Below are 23,815 nucleotides of genomic sequence, written 5' to 3'. Positions count from 1 at the left end.
ATAAAATAATTTAGTACTTATGATACGATGTCTAATAGTTGTAGTATAATATACATCATGTAAAAGATATATATATATATATATATATATATATGTATATAAATTAAAACAATGTCCAAATTTAATTATTCATATTTTGAAATAGTTATATTGAACGTCATTAATTTTATTTAGCCTAACCAAATATTTCATAAAAATATTACATATAAATTACTAATTAAAAATGTTTTTCTGCAAACATAAATTTATGTCTAATATTCTAATATTTGCAAATTATTTATATAAATATAAAAATATTTAAAAAATTTCTAAATATTTTTTTAGATAATATATCTATATATACATCAATAATATATTGAGCCCATCTTTAATACACTGACTTTCAAGAAAACATTCTTTATTACACGTTATACTCGCGTATGTGAATAACTAAAATATATGAAATAAATTTGTGTGTGTGTGTAAGTAACTAAATTGAGACATAAATTACTCGTACACGATAAGAAAGTCGATGAGAGATAAACATAAACAAACATATTATTCCACATTTTCAGTGTGATGTGCGACGTCTAAATGGTTAAAAGTTGTGAAAAAAGTATCGGTAGATTTTGTTTTTGTTTTTATCTGCGTACCGAGTTCGGGGAATCGAGGAAGCCGCCGAGCGCTGCTCGCTCGAGCGTGCCTTTTTAGGAATTAGAGATAAGATAACGCGAGAAGGATGCGAGAAGAAAGTACGGAACGCCATATGTTTCGCGAGAATCGTCGAGTCTCAAAATTTCCGAAATTCGTCTCGAGTCAGTTTTCAAAAATAAAACAATAAATATAATGATGCTTTTAGACAGTTATAAATAATACTTTTGTTTAAGAACGTAAAAATATACTTGCAAAAAATAATTGGAAAAAGAAAGAGAACACCGACTTTATTACAGCGCGAACAAATCTCAGTCAAATTTCCCAAAGTATAAAAGAAATTAAAAAATTTTTATTATACATGTATATGTATATATGCACATTTATTAATTATTATAGATATTTAATATTTTAAGTATTTTTGAAAATAGAATAATACATTTTATATGCGTTTATATTTTATGTTGTTTATAATGACGTAAAGAAATGGAAATCAGTAAACAATTAATTTATAAATTAAATAAATTATACATGTCTTTTACCTCAATTGCAGTGTTGTTGCCCGACGTTTTCTGAGTTTTTTCCTCCTCTTTTATAGATTTTTTGTTGCTCCTCCAGACTCCATTGGCACTCACATAATATTCCCGAAAATACGATTAATTACGATCGCGCGACACTTTGCACGACACTCCCAATCTTAATTACATGTATGCGACACGTATTTTAATATATTGCAGGAAAACTATGAACGGTAATTCCCATTCTCGTCCGCTTCGATTTCTGCCGAATAAAATAAAGCGCGTGAAAATAATTCAATCTAACTTAACCTCATCTGCTTCGGCTAAACGGTCGTCGCTTTCTTACGTTTACAAGTCGTTAATTGCGAAAAATAATTAATCACGCGGACTAATATAATCGCTATTTATAATAATTATACAAAACACTCAACACTTTTCCGACATCTCCGGATCGCATTTCGAAGCGTAATACGACGACACGTAAAAGGTGACTTACGCCGACGAATTTCCCCGCGCGAATGACGAAAAGGAACAAGGTGATCGCGCGTAAACAACAGTGAGTAATAAAAAAAAAAAAAACACCGCATACCACGCGATAGTTACTACGCTTCATTGATATTTAACACACACGCTACAAAATAATATATGCCGAATACTCTGTTCCCTGATTTTCAAATCAATTATATTATAATGTAATAAACGGTTAATATATCTCGCGATCTCTCTCGCTCTCTCTTCCTCTACTACATTCACGATTCGTGTATCACTACGCCTTTTTAACCGACAATTTGAGTGACTAATTATTATGTCTTTAAATTGACGAACAATTCAAAGCGATACCAGATATATTAATAAACATTTAATGTATTATATCTTTTCGTTATTTAGATCATTCGGCGGCGATCATAATTATAACCGTATTTTCGCGAATGAGTGTATCGTAAATTGTTTTATTACGATCTTTACAGGCGATAATTGCTCACATTCGCATATCGCATATCGCTCTTTAAGCTTTTCGAGACAAATGTTATTAGCCAATCACCGTTGAGATCGCGTAGTAATACATGAGATTGAGGTAAAGGAGGAGAGACAGAGAGCGAGAGAGAGAGAAAGAGGTAAGAAAAAATAGCACGATATATTAACCATTCGTAATTAATTCAAGAAAGAACAATGATTTCAGCATATATTATTTTATATAGCGCGTTAAATGTTTCGTGACGGCAACAAAACAATTGTAAAGTGTTGTGTTAATGTTTTTAAGGCGCTTGTTTACGCGTCTTGTTTTGTTGGTAACATCGTCTTCTCGTCACTTACGCGGCGAGACTCGTCGTAGCAAGTCGTGGTTTGCGCGTATCTCGTATTACGCATGGAAATTCGCGATCGTACGAGGATGCCAGGATCACGTAAGATGTGATGATTATTGTATATAATTATTATAAATAGCGATTATTAGAGCCCGCGTGACTAATTATTTCTCGCGATTAACGACAAGTAAACGTACAAGTACTACGAGTAAACGAGGCGACGACCGTTTTTCGCGATGAGTGAAGTTAGGGTTAGATTGAGTTATTTCGCGCGCTTCATCTTATTTCAAGTAGGAGTCGTAGAGGATGGGGACGATGGGGAATTATAGAATCATCGTACGATCATAGTTTTTGCTTTGTTCCCTCGCAATATAATAACGTGCGTGTCGCGTACAATTAATATCGGGAGTGCCGTGCAAAGTGTCGCGCGATCGTCGTATTCTCTCGATTAGTGCACGAGATGATTATAATTAATCGTATTTCCGGGAGTGTTGTGAGAGTACCAGTGCTACAAAAAAACAGGAATGATGAAGGAGAGGAGAGGAGAAAGAAAACCGAGACATCGGGCGACAGTGGAGTCTCTCCCTCTGAGGTTAGAAATTTATAATTTATATTTAATTTATTAATATATTATGATGTAAATATGATTATATATATGGTATATTATGATATAAGTATGATGTATATGTGGAACAGGCGCTATAAAGATATAAATTTAAATAATAAAATGAGATTTAAATTATTCCTTGAATAATTAATTATCTTATTTTCACGTGATAATGGTCTTTATTTTGCATCATTGTACAATATATGTATAATGCATATAATATTATATTTTGTTTTACCGTATATATAATTGCAAGAGAAACTATTTGCTGCACGGATTTTTCCACGTCCTAATTATTAAATTATTTTTTTTGTTTATCGCAAAATATCTAAAGAAATACAATTGTGATTTCTGCTTTTGGCATATAACGCTCACTTTTCATAGAATTTTAATGTTTTATTTTTTTATTATTTACTTATATCATAAATATTATAATTTTCATAATCATTTTATGTATACAAGATGGGCCTAAACGATCTGGCCACACTTTGAAATTTTATAGAAAATTTAATTCCGAACAAAAAGTTTCTTATATAAACATGAATTAAAAAATTCTTAAAAAGTTAAGGCCCAAAAACCTCTAAAATCACGATTATTTTATACATTTTTACAAATATCAGAGAAAGTTTTTTTAATAAAAAATATCAAAACAAAAGTTGTAGAAAATTAAATTACTTTTCAAACGAGATCAAATTGATTGTAGTACGTTCCATAGATTTTAAGATAACTAGTTTCAAATGTACGAAAAAAATGTTTTTTTAGCTATCGACGATAAAGCTTTTCAAATCATTTTTATATGATGATTGATTTAAACAATGCAAAAAAGTAAAATTTTTTAGTGGGATAACCAACAAGATAATCAAAAATTAGCTAAGGTCATAACACCATAAGAATATTTTTAAAAAGTAAACGCATATTTTCTCTCATATTTATAAAAATGTATAAAATAACCATGATTTCAGAGATTTTTGGCCCTTAACTTTTTAAGGAAACATTTTACAATCCATGTTTATAGGAAACTTTGTTCATTAAATTTCCAATAAAATCTCAAAGCCTGGCCGGAACGTTTGAGTCCACCGTGTACATATAAGCATGTCTCTGGTCTTAAAAAATTTTAAATTTTTGCTTTAAAAGACATTTCAAATTTCAATGAGGTTCGACGACACATAGTAATATAATATGTATGTATATGTATATCTACGGTTGTGTGAGGCATACATCATAACGCGTCTTCGCATAATCACGCATAGTACGAGTGGCGTTTCGCAAGTTCTCATAATTTATATGAATAAGTCGAATGAAAGCGGTCTTCACAAGGAGACGTAAGGCAACACAACGTGTTACACCGCGTGTGTTGCTTTTCATTCTTATTTTCCAAAGACTTCACCGGACCCCAAAGAATCGCTCCGGGCACGTGCGCGACTATGACGCAATCGGACAATGACGAGAGAGAAGACTAGGGAGTTAACGATGCTCCAATCGCGTGAAACGTGTGTTACGACAAATTCGCTCGAATATCAATCGCGTGATCGTCTTCTTTTGTGTCGACCCGGAGACAGGACGGAATAGAATAAAATATAAACTATAAATATAAAATATAAACGTGAAAATGTTACCATGCGAAAAAAATAGTAAATATCTAGAAAAAAAAGTTGTAAAAAAATTTAATAATTTTATATCCGTCAATTAACAATTTTTAATTATTCTTATCTATTAAAATACTAAATGCCGAATATATTGGCTCTCAATCATAGATATGAACACATATTGCATTAATATATATAAACGTATCTTGTTGAAATTTGGATAATAATTATTTTATATTTCGCTCCAAATAGAATTTTAATGTTTTATTAAATCATAAATCATATCGTGATTTTTGAAAAATACAATATATACTAATTTACAAGGAAAAAAAAAACAATTTGGCAATGATTGTACGGGCGAATTTCAAGAATGCGTGCTTCGATTGTCAAATTTATAACTGCTATTCGATGCACTTTTAACGGCCATATAATCTGCAGGTAGGAAAGATTACTGACGGTGCGGCACGGTAATGTCACAAAACCGGTGGCTTTACGATTCATTAAAATACCATTTCTTATGCAGCGCACTTAATTACTCGGCTGAAAAAATATCATAGCAACACCCTTTCATTCCCCTCACTTTTTCTCCCGTCCGTTCTTGACATGTCCTTCTCTTGATCGTTCTCTTGCTCGTCGTGCGAAACGCATCGGCCAGCTGGTTCATCGTAATGGTTCATATTATGGTAATGCGAGGCATTTGAATCCCGCACGGCCAACCGTAAAGCCGTAAACGAGTCTCATACCGCCTACGAATAATGCGGAAAGCCCGGCTACGTGTTTGAAGAACAATACCGACATATCATTATAAATCATGTCGGCGGCTTTTCACGAAAATTTTTCTCATCTCTTTACTGTCGCCGCCGCCGCCGACGCGTTAATTCGTCTTTGTTATTAAGATGATATCTTCAATTTGTCCCTTACATACGCATACGTTTATTGAACGAATATGATGGAATTACAACGTAAAAAATAAATTTTAATCTCGCGTCGCTATCATGACGACGAGAGAGAGAGAATGAGTCTATTTTCGCGGGCGACCCCATAAGATCGCATTATTTCCAAGGTACCTGCAATTAATTCCGGAATGAGAAACGGTGGCGAAGTCGTTTCACACCGGCCCCGATCGGCTTCCAAATACCGATACCCGATCCGCGTTAGCTTCTTTCGTCACGCTCGCGAACAAAAAAGCGCAGCCGGTCCCGAGAGGGAGACAGAGAAGGAGATATCATAAGGCCGCAACGCGCGCGTATCCGCCAGATGAATTTTCGAGGTGCTCGCTTGCAATTACAGCCAGCAGCGCATCGCGAGTAATAAAGAACAACGGCTAACTCGTTGCACGATCGACTACCGAGTATCGTGTTAGTCCCTTTTAGTCACGGTCCGTAGAGAAAAGTCGGCGGCGTGCCGCCGCGCTAATAAAAACTCACCCGGTGCATAACTTGCAAATTCGTGGTGTTAGTCGAAGATAAACGAGTCGTTTGCTTGACGCGCCCAATGTTCGTATTTACGATCCCCTTACTCTCGTCACCACAGCCTTTTTTTTTTTTCAAATGACGATAAAAGAAATATATTATGAAAACAAAATTTTTAAGTAATCTTTTTCTTTAAATAATAGTTACAAATTCTGAGATAACATCATACGTATTTCCGAAATAATATAATTCTGTTATGCCGTATCTAATATTATAGAAACACGTATGTAAATTATTTTATTTCGTTCTTATAAATATATTATACTATAATTATAAACGCATATCGCGTGACGAGTAAAATATAAATACAAAGTATTTTATTCGGTTTCGTAAATACGCTTCTGGTTTCCTCTCTCCGTGCTATATGGACCTCGTACAGCTCATTTTATATCTACCTATAAAGACGGAAAAAGAAAAAGAGAAAGAAAGAGAGAGAGAGAGAGAAGGAGAGGCAAGACGAAGCGAGAATAAGTGAACGAATGAATGGCGAGAAAGAAATCCGAGGACGAACGAAGAAGACGAGAAGCGACTGCTCGTCGAACTCGATGCGTGGCAGATTTGGTTCTCCAATCTTCGAACCCGAACACTTTCAGGCTCACCCCCTTCGGCCTCTTCAGACGCGGCCGCCGCCGCGCATCGAACTGTCCGTGCAAATTTCAATTTTAACTGCTAATCTGCCAGCTAATAGCCCCCTGCTCCTCTCTTCCGCATCTTTTCTCCATCGGCAACTTCCATCTTAATGCCAATTCTTTCCAGTGCTGCAAGTGTTCCCCCGCCACTTTAGGTTTTAGCACCTCGTCTCTATCGTTAGAAAGAAATATTCATCTAAACTTTATTTTGAAAATAATTTATTATTACGCGTATTGTGTGTGTGTGTGTGTGTGCGTGTGCGTGTGCGTGTGCGTGTGCGTGTGCGTGTGCGTGTGCGTGTGCGTGTGTGTGTGTGTGTGTGTGTGTGTATAATTCTCTTCGCTCGTCTTTCTTCCCTTGATTCTCCATATTCTTGCTCACTCTTTATTTTGACTTTATTTATTTTAATTATTATTTATAATTTTTTTTTTCAAAGTGTAATACATTAATTTTCTGTCCCCTTTCCATCTTCTGTTCAGTTTTTCATTTACGCGAAAATCGATTAGATACCAATTGAAGGAGCATACATGAATTTTAACCGCTGATCCAATCGTTGAACGGTTAGCGTTCATCTCATCTTTGCTCTTATTTTCGCGTTATATTCCATTGAGCAATAAATATATATTCGCGTCTATTTCCTCTAGAAACTTATAATTCTCGAGAAAAATCTAGTCATTCACGGAATGTAGGGGACTCAAGTATGCCACTGGGATAATTATATATCTCGGAAAAATCGAACAAACATCGTTCTCACGACAATGCGTTATTCAAAAAAATCGAAAACCGTTAAACTAAATTTTAACGGATAAATGATATCAAAGTCAAAAGCGCGTGAAATATATATTTCTTGAATACATTAAATATATTATATATTTTTAATGTCAATGTACGATAATGTTAAAATTGAACAAAAACATCATAATATAGGGAATAAACGAGAGAAAAACATAAATAAACGATACATTCAGTTAATACACAGTATACACTTATCTCCATTTTCTCGAGTAACGACATATTTTTGAGATAGACCTTTTCAAAACGGAATAAACATCTCGATGCGTCTGCATAAACGTTTCATCATTTCTCATCTTGTTAATAACGCAATGATTAATATTACTCTTTATGAAGAATGTCGACACTCATACAATCATCAGTCTCCTAACTTAATGTGGATCGCAAGATTTTCGTTTATTCTCTTTTTTCCTCGCTCTCTTTTTCTAACTCTTCTCTTCCATCGTCTCTCTTACCTTATTCGTAGCTGCAACGATGATTTATTGCAATATTTTGACGTGAAATATATATATATATAGGAAAGATGAATTGACAGACGACTCTTTATGACCAAAAGTTTGCCACCCTCCTCGCCAACAACCCCTCTAGACGCAACCGCCAGTTACCCTCACTGTCGTCGATGGAATCAGCAAATGCTACGGGCGATTAGCTATTTTTTTCTAATTTGGATATTAATCATGCTACGCGGACGAGGGTCGTAAAGTTATTGAAAAAGATGGGAATCGTAGGCATCTCTCCTAAAAATAATTTAATCGTTTTTGTATATAGGACAAATATAATATTATTAAATATTGTAACGTTATTGTGCTTGTTATTATAATTTTATTTAAAAACAAATCGCTAATTAAACATTTAAATCATATTACTAGTCAGAGTCTCAACTGTTTCATTTGTCTCAATGAATATTGCAGAAATATTTCATTATTTTATTATAATTGAGGAAACTATAATTGAGAAGATTAAAAAAAGTGCGATCTTAAGGGTTTAAATGCTCTCGGAGTGATATTCGCGTTCATCGATCCTTCGCGTCACGTTGCCATTATGCGTCTTACGCGAAGCACGCCCACGCATCTCATGGCGTCTAATCATCTAATAAAATAACATTGAGCCTGCGGTGTAACGCGTCGGTGCGCGTGTTGGCGCGCATACCATTGGACCGTTCGAGGGAGGTTCGTTGCGCAGAGGTCGCGGAGTCGCGATGCCATTATTATAGGAATGCATTACACCCGGGCGATGCATTGTATTCAGATGGTCCGCACGAGAGCGCAAGACCGGGCAACACGCCGCTACCTAGATACAGCACTGGCCGCAAACCAGCGACGCGTACCCTCATTTGCCATTCATAGGAGTGCAGGAATGTGATCGTGCCTGCGCATTATATCCACGATAGGCATGCACATTTACTGTTTAAGAGTGAGCTATTATTATACTGGCATCGCGAAAACTTACATAAATCGTCATATTTTTTTTCCAATTATTTTAAACAATAATTATCCATATATATTCACTTAATCACTATATTTAGAAATTATAATACATTTACATATATTTGCGTTTAATGATTGATGCGGCAAATATTTTTACGAGAATTAGCATGTATATATATATATATATATATATATATATACATATTTTTAACACTGTATATAAGTATAAATAATCAACAAATGTATAAATATATACATAATCATTAATTTGAAATTATTTGCCGCATCAATCATTAAATGTAATTATTAATCATATTTTCTAAATATGGTGGTCAAATGTGAAACATGTTTTTCATACGCGACTCATCTTTTTTCGATTTTTTCTTTGATCTATAGCATCTCACGCTAAGAGACAAAAACTATGCTATTACAATGTTTTCCTCTTTGCAATTACTCCCCGATTTTATAGTGTCTATAAGAAGTATCGGAGAGAGAAAAATCACATTCCGAAGTTCCGTCTGTGTGAAGTATCCGTATCAGCTGGTGCGTTTCCGATGAAAGTTGAAAAACCAAGACGGGATACTCGATAAGGCACCGAGTAATTACATTTGTCACGTCCTTACGTTTTAATCAAGCGAAATCGATGAGAAGCGAATGGATGAAAGAACAGGGCCAATACTGTCTTCGTGGCGCACAATCGTGATAAGGGAAAAAAGACGATAAGACAGAAAAAGTAGAGCGAAATGGGCGTGCAGCCCTACGCAACTTTGATTTCGTGAGATCGGGGGGACTCGAGAACGCTCGTCCGATGCATTATCTTATTCGACATTTTGGAAATTACAGGCCAAATGTGCTCAACCAACTGTCAGCTAGGTAAAGTCAGAGAGAGAGAAAGAACGGGTAAACGGACAGAGCGAGCGAGAGAGATGGTTAGAGAAAGGGAGCGCGTGTAGGGGACGACAGAAAAGAAAAAAAAAAAGCACGGAATGACCGTCAACCAGTCACGCTTTGTGATCAATATGTAGATGCGACGAATAAAGTGTGTCCATTATAGCGCTTTTTTTCGGCTTTTGTCAGAGAAATCAATATTTGCATAAAATCACGATCGGCTTGAGAATCCATGACAAATAAACGGGGCATATTTTCGTTTGCATCTCACGATTTTTTTTTTGGGCGAACGATACAGACGCGTGCGAAACGATCACAATTTTCACGGTATATTTAATAGATACGGAGATTTATTAATAGGGTACATTTTTTGCTTCACAGAAATGTGCATTGCACAGTTCATTGAACAAGCAATTTTTTGGATGTGAGCTATATATTTTTTATTAAGTGATTTTTTTATTAATGTTTTTTTCTATCATAAGTATGTAATATTTATATAGACACATATTGATTTCATTTAATTATTAATTTCATAAAAAAACATGTATTAATTTTGATTTAAATTAATATAAATTTTTCACATTTTATCTATATATTTATATATATTTTGTGTATTTTTTGACTCTGATGAAAAATGATTATTCCGTAGTATCGCGGCATGTGGTCGGATTATTTCGAGCAGACGACGTCAATGTAACTTCACTGGCGCCATTTCTGGCAAGCTTAAAAAAATCTGATTATTATTTTACTCAGAACGTTAGCGATCGCCGGGAATCGTTCATATCTCGACAAGCGCGCTTTATATCTTCCACTTAATGCGAGCGCGGCACGCGAGGTTTAAGGACCATCCATATGCTTGCTTTGTTTCATATCAGTTTTCATTTCCCAGAACAGTCCATTGACTAGTGACCTTCTTGATCAGAGATAAGGGATCGATGTAATTATCTATCAATTTTTTTATATTTATAATTATTGTTTTGAAGCATGTAATAATATCCTTTCTTCTATATATTTCTTCCTACTATTCTTAAACTACAGAATATGTATATGTATGTATACGTGCAGTTGCATATTGTTTTTAAAATATTGAATCATCATTTTATCTCTATATTTTTTATTCGTATATTTCTTAATTCAATATATGTGAGCTAAGAAAAAATAAATAAAAGATGCTTTTTTAAAACATAAAGTGACATTAAAGAGAGAACACGTATTTAATAGTTAAATTTAACTCTTATATCTTATTTTTTACGGTACGTTATAATTTAATAATATGATAATCTGTTGCAATATAAAGCTCTTAACTGCAGATAGGGTTATACCAGAAAACGATAATTTTACTTAAGCGATTCTTATCCGCGTGCAGCGGGCTCGTAAAATGAAATTCATAAGAAATCGGTCCCTTTACAACATTTCGTAAACATCGATCGCGTTATGTTATCATACGAGAGAAAGAGAAAGAGCGAGTCTCTCTTTCGCGCGTTGAATGTCCTCCGCGAAGATGCGTGGTTCTCTTCCTCCTCCTCCTCCTCCTCCTCGTCCTCCTCACCGGCCGCGCTTTTGCCTCGCTAATGTGGAAACTCGAGGACGTTAAGTGGCTCAACTAGATGACTTCTCTTTGATGTTCACCGCATGCCGTGGTGCGTATACACTCGTGCCACGCAACTGCGTAACACTCTGCGTATGATTCCTTCGCCGATCATGATTATCAGTGTCAGTGATGGGTTTAGGGCATCGAGGACCCTTAGGCAAAAAGATGTTTTTATGGGTTTTTGTAATGTCTAAGAAATTTTTAATTCTAACTAATATTTACAAACTCTCCAGGAACTAGCTATTGTAAATAAGCGGGGCAATTTATGAATCTTTTAGCGATCTCAGAGCTTCAAATAATCTCTTCGTCCAATCTCTTAGCGAATCCGTTACTGGCCAGTATTATCGCAAAATTCTCGCGCGTACAATTAGAAAGTTTTTCCTCTCTTCTTACAAACAAGTCGCATAAGCACGCGACCGTGTGCCAACGTCATTTACCATCTTTTTTCCACCAATCTCATTACTATGATCGGGGAGAATGCCCGGTGATGGGCATGATGGGTTACTTTAATAACCTTCCCGTTGATTAATTAACATCACTTTGTTGTCAATTGCGAGACGCGTATCCAGCGAAATAATATATGCCTCTTTAATTGTACAGAAGTGCATCTGCTGTCAATATTATTATTAATTGCAAATTTGACATTTTTTTTTATGAATCTCGTAACGTCGTCAATAAATTAATAATTTTTATAAAATACTATTATTGCAAAACATTTTATTTTTCCCAAAAATATTTTATTTTCTTATTCAAGCAAAGAGAACTTCATTCTTCGGTTATCTTACAAGTGTTAAATCAAGATAATATAATATCTATTATTTTATGCTCGACATCGTAGAGAATATAATATTTCGTATTTGTGAATAAATTTCTCAGCAAGGAAAAGGAGTTTTTTCGACGTGTACTCGATGCTTTTCGCCGGCACCTGAATCTCGATAACGATCGCGGAACGCGCTTTGACGTAGAAATTAATCCTTCCGGCCATTAAAATGTAACTCGTTAACTGTGACAGTGGCTGGCAGCTGGATTGAATTGAGGCGCGTGCTATATTACGCTTGATATCGCTGTGAAACTCAACACCGCCGGCTTAGACCTCGACCTCTTAGGTCGTCATTGTCGCTTTAGATCTATTACCCCTCTAACGAAACAGTATATTCCATCGTTAAATACCGATATTTCATCTATCAGCTGACTCTGATTTACTTCTGATGTGTTATAAAATATTTTATATTATTTTTTATGTAAATATTATATGTATATATACATATCTTTTTTTTGTTCAATTCATACAAGATTCATTGTTTAATATTACTTTGCGATTATATACGCAATTGTATACGCAATATTATGAAATCCATATGCATATATTTTCAGCTGATTTTTTATTAAAATTTTTTTGCGAACATACACAACACGTGACGCTTTTTTTAAGATTTAGCGATATAATTCTTTCGAAATGTGTGAATATTAATTTCACTTTGCGATTGATATATATCCCCAAAGTTATTGTTTGCACAATTGGATCTGCCTCGTGTCATGACAAATTAAATTTTTTTGCTTGTCAATAATGCATTTGCGCCGCGTATATTTTATTTTTTATTTTTTTTTACTGCAACAGAATGCAGAGTGAAGTAGCGATTAATAATGACACTGCATTCGCGCGTTCTTCGCTTCATCAGGGCAAAATTGAGAGATTATGTAAGAACAGTGTTCTCGGCGTGTCGTCTCCGATCGCTCTCACGCCTTTACGCGCGCGCCGAGCGTAAAACGCGCGGTCGCACCCACGCAAGTACTTGCCCGCGCGCGCGCGTCCACAATTACCTTAATCCGGTGAATATTCCGACAGATAAAAGGGCCGCATGAGCCGCGGAGAGGACTGAAGGGAGAGAGGAAAGGAACGTTGGACAATTGGCAAATCGCGAGACCGAGGCAGAGGTCACTTCGCGCTCGCATTCGCGAAACATTACGAATGTCAAGAATGCGCCCCTGCTCATTATACAGTCCTCGGGATAGAACTTGTTTTTCGCCGGCGATAACGAGGTATATCCGAGATAGCGGTATTACGCGTCGCTGAAAATTATATAAATTTTAGAAATGTATATTGAGTTGCGACAAACACTCCAGTATTTTATTGCCTTAAAAAGATTGCATATAAAAAATAATTACAAATGGAAAATATGAAATAAAATTGATTTATTAATTAAAATATTTTTTTAGTCATAGAACAGAAATTATGTCAGATACATTTCTTTATTTGTATCATATAGTTTTGCTCTCGCTTTAAATTAAACATGTACAAGAGTATTTATTTCAGGAAGAGCTAATTTACAAGTCAAACTTATTGTTAGATCCTGTCGATCTCGTGCCACGTTTGCGCGCCCCGCGAGCAGCGCATATATTCCGAGAGCGCGATAATTTCTATAATCATAAAATGGCAAGTAGATCATCGCGTGCCGCGCTTATAGCTTCTGAACTCACGGCGGCGTTCTTCTTATTGTTAGGATTTTACGTTCGCGCGGCGCGATGGTAAACGAGCGTGTCGAAGCTTTCGTGCCAGCGGCAGCGATTACGCCATCGCTCCTTCGGTCCATTTTGCGCGCTGATATAAAAAATATCGTACGAGCGCGCGCGCGCGCGCGCTCGCTATATTTCGGGAAGATGCAGCCACATACACGCGTCACATATTCATCCGAATTTAGCGTCCCGAGGCCGGCCTCGATCCGCTAATTATCGCGAGAGAACCCGCTTATTTTGTAATCGCACTCCCTCGCACATGCGTAATATACGCCCCGAGAAAATTACCGCTCTCTCGCCGCGCTCATTCGCCTTCCTCAAGTCTTCGTGTCATCGTGTGCTCGGTATCGCGCGAGTTGCACGACCGACCGCGCCGAGAATTGAGAGTTCCGTTTCCTTTAATGCGAAACTTCCGCAAAACCGAAAATAATCCGTCGCTCTCTGAACCAGTTTGGCGCTGAATGATGAATCGTATACTTTGCGCCAAAATGCCTGCAAAAACGCAGATAAATATTTAAATCGCTATTTTTTCATGATAAAAATTTGCTATTTTCATCTATATATTTTTATCTCGATATATGTAAAAATATATATACAAAACTTATCGATTTTTATATTGCATAATTTGAGCTTATTGATATTAATAATGTAACAGATTTTGTAAAAAAAAAAAAATGTGTGTAATATAAAGAATTCGTATAATTTTGATTTTATATATATGTGCGTATACGATATATTACAAATTCTGAAAACGCATAATGAATTTCACGTGCTTTTAATTTTAATCTTAATCTTTATTCTAATTTATTGTAACATTGTAAAGCGTAATTTTTATAAATCACTTCTGAGTCGAAAACGCTCGTAGAAATATCTTTCGGGATTAAACGAAGATAAAAGAGGAAAGGTAAATAAAGAAGGCCTCATTTCATCGCAATTGATGGAACGATCGCGTTTATCCTTCCTTCATACAAACCATGTTATATGTTAAGCGCCGAGTGTTTTGACATATTTTCCAGCATATGGAAAGATCGACCATGTGTTTCGTAGGAACGGAGAAGAAATGAATTATTTGGAAAATAGAGAAATCGCAGGTGTCCGAAAGAGGCCTTAATAAAATTGCGAGAGACGATTTGGGAGAGGCGAGTCGGCCACGGATCGCGGCTTCCTTTGATCCCTATTCATGTATATACCAGCGTTTCGAAAGATCTCATTATATTTCCCGCGGGTTGAAAACACGTACCTGACATATCCCGACCGCGGCGTTCCCGATTTCACGCTCGTGGCGCCGTACACATTTTAATCGTTTCTCGCCCACAGACTTTTCCCCGCGTATACGGCGGGAATGAGCGCGACTGAATGTTTTCCACTTAAGAATATGACTGGTGACTCTGCAAAATCATGCTCAAAATTTCTTTATTCTTAGAGAGATCCTTTTGGAGAATGAGACTTTTCTTAAAATAACTAAAAAAAAAAAAAACTGAATATTGTTTAAACAAGCAAACAGATTTAGTTTCGCTATGATAAAATGTGCATAACTTTTAGTGTCATATAATAAATCTTAATTTTATATACTTATATACGGTGTCCATATAACAATCTACAACAATTTTAAATTATAATTTTTTTAGATTACTGCAAGTATAATATTTCTAAAATCATGCAAACGATTACATACTTTGTATCTGGAAGATTAATTATGGAATTTATTGATATTATTAGATGTAATTATCAATTTTTATTTTTTTTCTGGTATATACAGGAATTTAATTTTGTTTTTTTTTTTATTATGCTTTTTATGATGCTACGACAAAACACAATGCTAACAAAACATAGATTTATTATAAAAGTCGTAATGTGTGTGTCAAGGTCGTACTGTGAAAGTTTTAAAAAAATTGTCGAGAAAAGTGAAAGCCATTCTATTCAGTCTATTGTACAAAATATCGAACCGTAGCTAAAAATTTGCCATTTACATTAACAAATACATGAACACGGAAATACATGTAAAAAAGATAATAAGAAAATCAAGTATCTCTCATAGCACGTTGTTATGAATTTTCCAAAAGTCAAAGATATAAAAGTAACTTATGAGGAAGCGTATCAAATGTGTGTAATAAATAATTGGCATGCTGCATAAAGTCAATAAAACAGGTATAAGAAAGTCAATCATCAAATAATAAAATTGCTTCACTAACATTGTATTTTTTTCTAATTTCGCCAGCTTTTTAAATTTCTTTGTAAATTTCGTGTTTCTAAATCCTTGTATCCATCCGTGGGCAAAGGGAAAGAGAAAGATAAAAAACGATACGTTTGATTCGACGAAAATAGCAAACCGGTAAAGTTCGGCCCAGCTCTCAGAAACTTCTCCATGCGAGAAGTGCCGAGAACAATCACACCAGAGAGAGTTCGCCCTGAGTTTTCATGAGCACGTGAAGAATTTAAAAAGTACGCGCACACACAAAATAAAATTAGCTCGTCGGAAAATGGAGAGGATTCATTGAATTTGAGACGGTGCTCGTGACACGGCACGATGCTTAGAAGTGTTTCTCTTTTTTTTTTATGTATTAGGCATTATAGATTTAACGATTTCGCGCGAAATAGAATCTTACATCGCGAAAGGCTTGACCTGCGTGACATAAGTTTATTATGCGTCTATCGTGCATTGGTGAAAAAATTTGTTTGGCACACCTGGCCTTTCAAAGGCTCTCGCTGTGCGCGCTAAGGGGTGTTTATGTTTCGTGGATAAAAAAAGGAATTTTTTTCGTTTTCTAGTGTGCGAACACTCGATTGGGATCAAACCCTCTAATTTTGGTTGTAATAGCTCGTCTTTATTGCTACTGGAGGGTGGACCCTTGCCGAAGAATTTGAGGAAACTCACAGGAAGTTATGGAAGGGTCTCTCGCGCGGCGTTTTAGATAAATGGATGCCGGTTGTGTTTTCTTTTTTCGAAATTTTTAAGAGTCGACATCGCTGTAACGGTGTAAACGAAGCATTGGGGTGCATTTCAACCAAGAAATGTTGTCGTTCGTCTTATGCTATTGAATGGATTGTGTTTAGACTACTTATATCCGAAATAAAAAAAAAATATATATATATATATATATATATATATATATACATATACGTATAGTAGTTATAAATATATTAATGTATATATTTATATACATTTTTTAATATTTTCTAAATACATATACACACACTCATACATACACTTCGATTATAAAGCATATTTATTATACTAAAATTAATTAATTGCATTAATTCTGAAATACAAATCTAATAAAACTTGTAAGAAATGATTTGAGACTCTAATACTATTTATTCTAAAATATCACTTGTGAATGATCAGGTAGATCGCATGCTCACCTGTGTCGGTGACGAATCAGCGGCGAAGATCAACCCTTCCTCGAAATGCACATTATCAAACAGGTACCTATCTATTTCCATATAGACTCGCTCGCTCTATTGAATATGGAGAAGGGGAAACTCGGCACCTGTCATCGGTAGTCATGCAAATACTTGCACGCGATGAATAAAAAAAGAGGGTTCTCCTAAAGCGAGGGGAAAGGGTTCTCGCCACTTTATTCAGATTAAGGGCCCGCCTGTGGCATTTAAATGCGACCCTTCAGTAGCGCCACTTGATCCTTTTGATTTTACACGGCAAGTGTATTTTCACCCTTCATCACTAGACGGAACTCTACCCAGGGAGAGAGATCTTACATACCGTTCCGGAACGGATCGCATGTTTCTACTACTCTGTCCTATCCTTCCCCTCTCGCTCCGATGATTTGATAATTCATGTTAACGATGAAAGGCTATCGACATCGCGAGATAAATATGTTGTTGGCACGACATTACGGACATTTCTTGAGAACGATTCAACCAAACCTCATCCATTATAATTTCAAAATATTTTGAGATATTATGTATTCATAAATCTCTCTCCCTCGAAGAACTTTCTTTTTTTCTGCGCGCATTTATAATATAGCTGGTTATTGCAATCAGAGCGCGTACATATTATTCGCGCCTCTCTCGTGACTTCGTGTCGGTAGGGGCGTCATTAAAATCAATACCGGCTCGCTCTTTCCTCTCCGCTTCCTTCTCTTTTCTTTCCCTCGCTATCTTCGTCCTCGTTCCCATATCATATCCATCCTCGTCGCGCCACGGGCGCGAGGGTGGCGGAACCGAAGTAGGGATTGCCCCTTCCTATGTATCCGGTCTGGCATGCGAGTCGAAGGACGAAGAAAATGTTAGTGGGGACCAGGACGAAGGAACGAGAAAGTCGGTAAGAGAGAACAAGCACGAGGAAGACGAAACCTTGATGGGGGTGTAAGGGTGAGCGAGGGAGTAAGGATGGCACGATAAGAGGAAGGCTGCGTTTGTGATGTGAGGTACGCGGTACACGCGATAAGGAGTGGGGGATAGCGTTCCCATGGCCAATAAGAACCTCTTTAAAGCGCCCTTTTTGCGCACGGAACTGCGCATGCCGGATTCAAATCTGGGCGAGCTAGGTATCGAGTGGAAAAGTAGGGGTGGAAGCGAAGGCGACGATGGTGGTGGCGGCGGAGACGGCGGTGGTAGTGGTGGTGATAGCGCGTTGGTCGTGGTGGTGGTGGATGTCGGCTGTATGGAAATATGATAGCGCGATAAGAAAAAGAAGAAAGGCACTCTGACGCTTATGTGTGTGCAACGCGAAGGGGGATAGGCATGAGTGGGGAGAGCGCTACGGTTCTCGCGACCAATAAAAGGGCTAGTTTAAAGCGTCTTATTTTTTTTGCACCGATACTGCGCATGCTGAATTCAAATCTTGGGAGTGGTGAGGCTGGATGGATTTGTATGGAAATATGATAGGTGAGAGGTACACGGGTCGGAGGCATGGCGGCCGATAGGAGGGTTTATGGACGTTCGACCACCCTCGTCGATATTTTCACGATACATTTTTATATCGCATCTATAACGTTGCTATCGGTACTTGGAACAACTGGAAAGTTGCCTTGAATCCATTAGAAAAATTAATATTCTATTCATTTATGACAAAATATTATAAATATGAACATAAAAGAATAATAAATTATGTCTCATTAGGCTGTCACACATATCTTTCCTTATTCTTAAACCTCCTAACAAGGGAAATAACAATAAATACTTTGTATTACAACATATGGTTTGTAATGCATTAATTGAGTACAATGTCTTGTATTTCTGTTAGCAGGAACATAGGTCAGCACAATAATCACATTGTTTGGCAGATCGCCCTTTCGAACGATCTCAACCTGTAACTATACCCACCTGCTGCCATATCTCATCGAACTGTAACACAAGCTCTCAATCCCCAGGTAGGTATATCAATCCTAGAAATCTCTAGAGAAAAAATTTCAATGCATTTATCATGATCTCATGATGAACGAATTGACATACATTCTTAATATCTTCTTAAATATGAAGTGATTAGAAAAGTTATAATTGATACTTTTTCATTTTAAATTTTAAAAATGTGTGAAATGATAAATATCCAGAGATATGAGAAAGAGAGAGAGAGAGAGAGAAATTTTACGAGATTAATCTTCTGTTCATTTATAGTAGAATGAAAAAAAATAATAGATTGATAAAGAAATTGATTCTGAGACATTAAAATGCACTTTGAAATATATATATAATTTCACGATTGAAATCGAATATGCAAATGCCCTATGATTTCCAACTAATTTCGGTAGTCAATTATGTGGCCATAATTTGCGTGAGTGGTCTAGCGTGAGAGAATTCTTACGGTCATTCCTCCGTAACTATAATTTTATCTCCATCTCTTTCTTATGTTCACCGCGTTATCTTACATTATCTGATACCATAGTTATATGTCGTATGATATGTGCGCATTCACGTGATATTTCAAAATATTTAAATACAACGGGCATACACGATTTCATGCGTTTTCCCGTCAAACTATTCAACGCATTTTGATTATTTTGTAGGCAGTGAACTCTTATCGATTTCTGTTTCAGAAGCAATGAGGCTCCACGATAATTGCGAAGTTGACGTTTGTCACAGCCGCATGAAAGAACACATGCGAAGACAAGTATGCGAATTGAACCGGTTCGACGCATCTCGCAGCGGATTGGACGGCTGCGGAATCAAGCCAAGTTTAATTCTTAAGCATTGGTCACGGAACGGGTCCTTAAGTATCAAGGTCTAATCGTCGTCATTTTCGCAAGAGTGGGGAAGGTAGCGCGACGATTGGAGGCGAGCATTGCATATGCAAATCTGCTTTGCCCGCTCTCTCGTCTTCTCCTTCTCTCCTTTGACTTCGCCGACAGCAGTCGGCCGAGATGCACGCGAGATGAAAAAGGCACGCTCTCGCTGGCGCGAGTTCCGGCGACCGGAGAACTCGCCTTTGCCTCCGCCGGGCGGAGTCGCGTTTCCCTGCGATTGGAGGCGTCGTTCCCCACCGACGCGTCGGCTGCTCCCCACTTGCGACAATCGTGCAGGCTCTGTGTGTCGGTGGTGCTCGTACCGCCAAAGCTTCTGGCATCACGCGCGACTCTCCTTGTCCCGTTTACGCCGCTTCGCAGTGGACGCGTCGATGCTTTCTCCTTGTCTCGCTCCCGCGCGGCCTTTCCTCTTCCTTCCCGGAGACCTAACGACTCCCCCACCTCGGCTTACCCGATCCGTGGACGCGGCCGCGCTCGCCGTGGCCGGTAGGCGGCCAGGCGGGAGTACGTGAGTCCTCTAGTGTAGCTGCACACATGCACGCGACAGCATCTGACCGCCGTGCCACCAGCCGCCGCCGTCGCCGCCGTAACTATCAGAGCCGTCGTATAATCTCTCGCTCGAGTGTGCCACGCCACGCGAGTAACAGATCAACGTCGGACAGATCGATCCGACTCGTTCGTTGACATTAATCGCAAGCAGCCACCGTGTATTTCCAAACCGGCGCCGCTATTTCGTGCTGTATCGTGGCGAATCTACGCTGATCATAACACATGATGCAACTATTTGACAAGAAGGACAGGACGATGCAAAGTGGTGAATCGGTGTAGTGACCTGACTCGGAATCGCGATTATTGATATTGGCGAGATAGTGTTCGTTGATGATTTCAACGGCGAGCATTCTTATATCCGGTGTTTCGATGACAGTTGCGAATGACACTGGTGTAAAAACTTGTACGAGTGTTTGCAGCGAGTGCACATTGTCGTGTAAAGACAGCTTGAAGCAGAACGATTGATGGTGTTGACTACAGCGCCAGTGTTTCGTGTACATCACGGCTGATGGTCATTTGACAGAAACGGTGCTAAGATTAAGAAACAGAGTTTGCAATGATGCGTTTGTGATAAAGGTGAAGATAGATCCTTCTCACGCAAATAACGACAATCAGGTGTTTTATACAGAGGTGGACAAGTCGTGTATTGAATAATTGAAACTGGAGTACGCGTATCACCATACGATTGTGACTGTGAGACTCAACGGGTGCAGTGCGTTTTTAGTATCATGTGTCATCAAGAAATCGAAAACATTGACTAAATTTCGTGAAAGAATCATGTTGACGCAGTAAAATAGAAGGTGTCGTGTTAAAATTATTGGGAACCTGATACGTCTCCGATTGAGATATCTTGAAGCGTTCTACGAACGATGATAGTCGACTATTGAGTTATCAGCATACGACCTTCCGTTGCGTGGACCGGTGGTGCGATCCTTCCTCGACAGCGAAATCCAGCAGGTCATCACGTTGGATCTCGCGGCGTTGGCTGCTTACGGGGCCGTTTCGGGACCCAAGGTCGCGGTGGCGGGCACCGGGGTCCTTGCGCTGCCCGGCTTGATACCCGACAAGGGTCTATCATCGCCCGGAGGCCAGTCGAAGCCAAAGTCCGCAGGGCTGGCGGGTCTTGACAGCGAGGCGGTGCGCCGGTGGGTCGCGGAGGCCACGCGGACCGTCCGCGTTCCGCCTCCGATGGCTGTGCCTACCAGTTCTCCGCAACAACAACAACAACATCATCGTCAACCGCAGCATCACCAGCAGCATCATCATTCCACTCACAGGCAGCCGGAGGCTAGCCCACCGTCGGTGGGAATCTCTCCCTTCGTTTTGCCAGCCTCGATGACGCAGACTCCCAGTATGCATCTGCTGGAGAATAACAACTTGGTCGAGGTCGCTATGGCCCAGCAGCAGCAACAGCAGCAATCTCAGCAACAGTTGATACAGAAGCAAAAGCAAACAAGTCCCACGAACAATAACACCATAGAGGCTTGGAGATCGATTCAAGGCGGGCATCAATGGTGGAGTTCGTCCGCTAGCGTTCATCAAGAACAGCAGCAACAACCGTCGATTGCTCAGGTTTCTCAATCGCCGAGTCTGGTGGTTGGATCGGTGTGTGGCCAGATGCAGAGGCCGCAAGTGCAATCGGAGATTGATCAGCCGCTCGATTTCTCTGTTGGCTCCCTACAGCAGCAGAGGCTGCATTCGCGCGTGAGGACTATACACGAGAGACATCAAGGTAGAATGCATGACAACAACAATGGTACGGTAAGCAATCCGAAGATCACCAGAGGAGACGTTAGCAGACGAAGCTACAGTCCCAGTGAAGCTAGCACCAGTAGCAGCGAAGATGAAGCTGTCTCTACTAGTGGCAGCCCTTCGGGACCTCTTCGGGGCGCTTCGGGTGAGTCTTAATCGAATCAAACACAATTCATTAAAATATGAAATATGTTCAGGGTCACTATTGTTAATATTATTATGAAGCTTAAGAGAAACAGAAGGGAGGGTAGAGAATTGCTCGATGTATTTATCAATATTGAATTTATTTAAAATATTTTTATGAATCATAATTAATTTTCGCAAATAACGTAGATTCAAAAATTTTTACAGCCCAATATAAATACTGTTAAATTTAAATTAAATTAATCTGAGTGGCGTTGTTTTAATTCAAGTACATATAGATTAGATCTCATTATCATTTATCTCGAGCAATCGTTTCGTTATTAAAAGCAGTATGCACGACAGTAAATACGGTGACGAATAAAAGCAAATATCTGTCTTTTATCGCAGTTTCTCGTTTCGCTCAATAAACGGAAAATATAGCGCGACAGGTAAACAGTTTCCCATTATCAGCGTTGAATTGCGTGAAACAATTAAAATTATCTGATTAAATATAGAGTGAAATATATAAGCAGTGCTTGAAGCAACGGGAAGAAATTCAGTATTTTATGGAAAACGTTACGTTCGTCAGCTGTCAGTGCAGTCTGTCTTCTGCCTCCGTCCCTTCTTCCCTCGTCCCCTGCTCTTGACGCCCCCGCACTGCATTGTTACTTTCCACAGATGCATTGTGCATCAAGGCATTGTATGGATCGTGCGACCCCCAATCGCGAGAAAACCGATTTATCTGAAACGGTCGGATTTTGCATTCACGCATTTCGCTCATGCATTCTGCTTGCAGAACGCGTGCCAATTGTAAGTTTGGGATGAATTTACGTTTAGGATAAATTTATTTAAAAAAAAAAGATAGAGGGAGCCGACATTTTCTCACATATATTTTGCGCATAAGACTAGATATTTTTTTCAATACTGCTGTATATAATTTTAAATATGATTTCAATATTTATTGCCTTAATATATATCTTCAAAGCCAAAAACAATAATTTTATATATACATGTATATATATATATATATATATATATATATATATATATATATACATATATATATACATACTATTTGATATATTGAATATCAAATTATTGTAGATTATATATGCAAAATAATAATTTGATTTATAAAATATTAGATTATTACAGGTAGAATATATATACGAAGATATTATGACTCTTTCTCACGCTGATGACTAATCGATCCGCTATATCATGTCAAC

The 23,815-nt window shown here is 37.9% G+C and overlaps 2 protein-coding genes and 1 long non-coding RNA gene across 6 annotated transcripts in view; 2 read left to right on the top strand and 1 right to left on the bottom strand.

Moving 5' to 3' along the window:
• LOC126856962 (transmembrane protein 147) overlaps window positions 1–4,751 on the bottom strand; it is a 135,551-nt gene extending 130,800 nt beyond the window's left edge. The window contains exon 1 of the mRNA XM_050606009.1: window positions 4,741–4,751. The gene's annotated coding sequence lies outside the window, so the exon portion shown is untranslated. The remainder of the gene's footprint in view (window positions 1–4,740) is intronic.
• LOC126856997 (uncharacterized) lies at window positions 2,624–20,234 on the top strand. Of its 2 annotated transcripts, none has more exons than XR_007688434.1 (3): window positions 2,624–3,044; window positions 19,169–19,292; window positions 19,956–20,234. It is a non-coding gene; the product is annotated as an uncharacterized LOC126856997 (long non-coding RNA). The 2 variants fall into 2 exon arrangements; XR_007688433.1 differs by having other exon boundaries at window positions 19,166–19,292.
• A 471-nt stretch (window positions 20,235–20,705) lies between these two features.
• LOC126856910 (POU domain protein 2-like) overlaps window positions 20,706–23,815 on the top strand; it is a 122,400-nt gene continuing 119,290 nt past the window's right edge. For all 3 annotated transcript variants that reach the window (XM_050605917.1, XM_050605916.1, XM_050605915.1), the window contains exon 1: window positions 20,706–22,608. In XM_050605917.1, the coding sequence (XP_050461874.1) occupies window positions 21,900–22,608 (709 nt within the window). In that variant the 5' untranslated portion in view covers window positions 20,706–21,899. The remainder of the gene's footprint in view (window positions 22,609–23,815) is intronic.

Source organism: Cataglyphis hispanica, chromosome 20 (genome assembly GCF_021464435.1).
Source record: "Cataglyphis hispanica isolate Lineage 1 chromosome 20, ULB_Chis1_1.0, whole genome shotgun sequence".
Lineage (NCBI taxonomy): Eukaryota > Metazoa > Arthropoda > Insecta > Hymenoptera > Formicidae > Cataglyphis > Cataglyphis hispanica.
The sequence above is the reverse complement of the archived record's forward strand: the minus strand, read 5'-3'. Positions and strand labels throughout refer to the sequence as shown.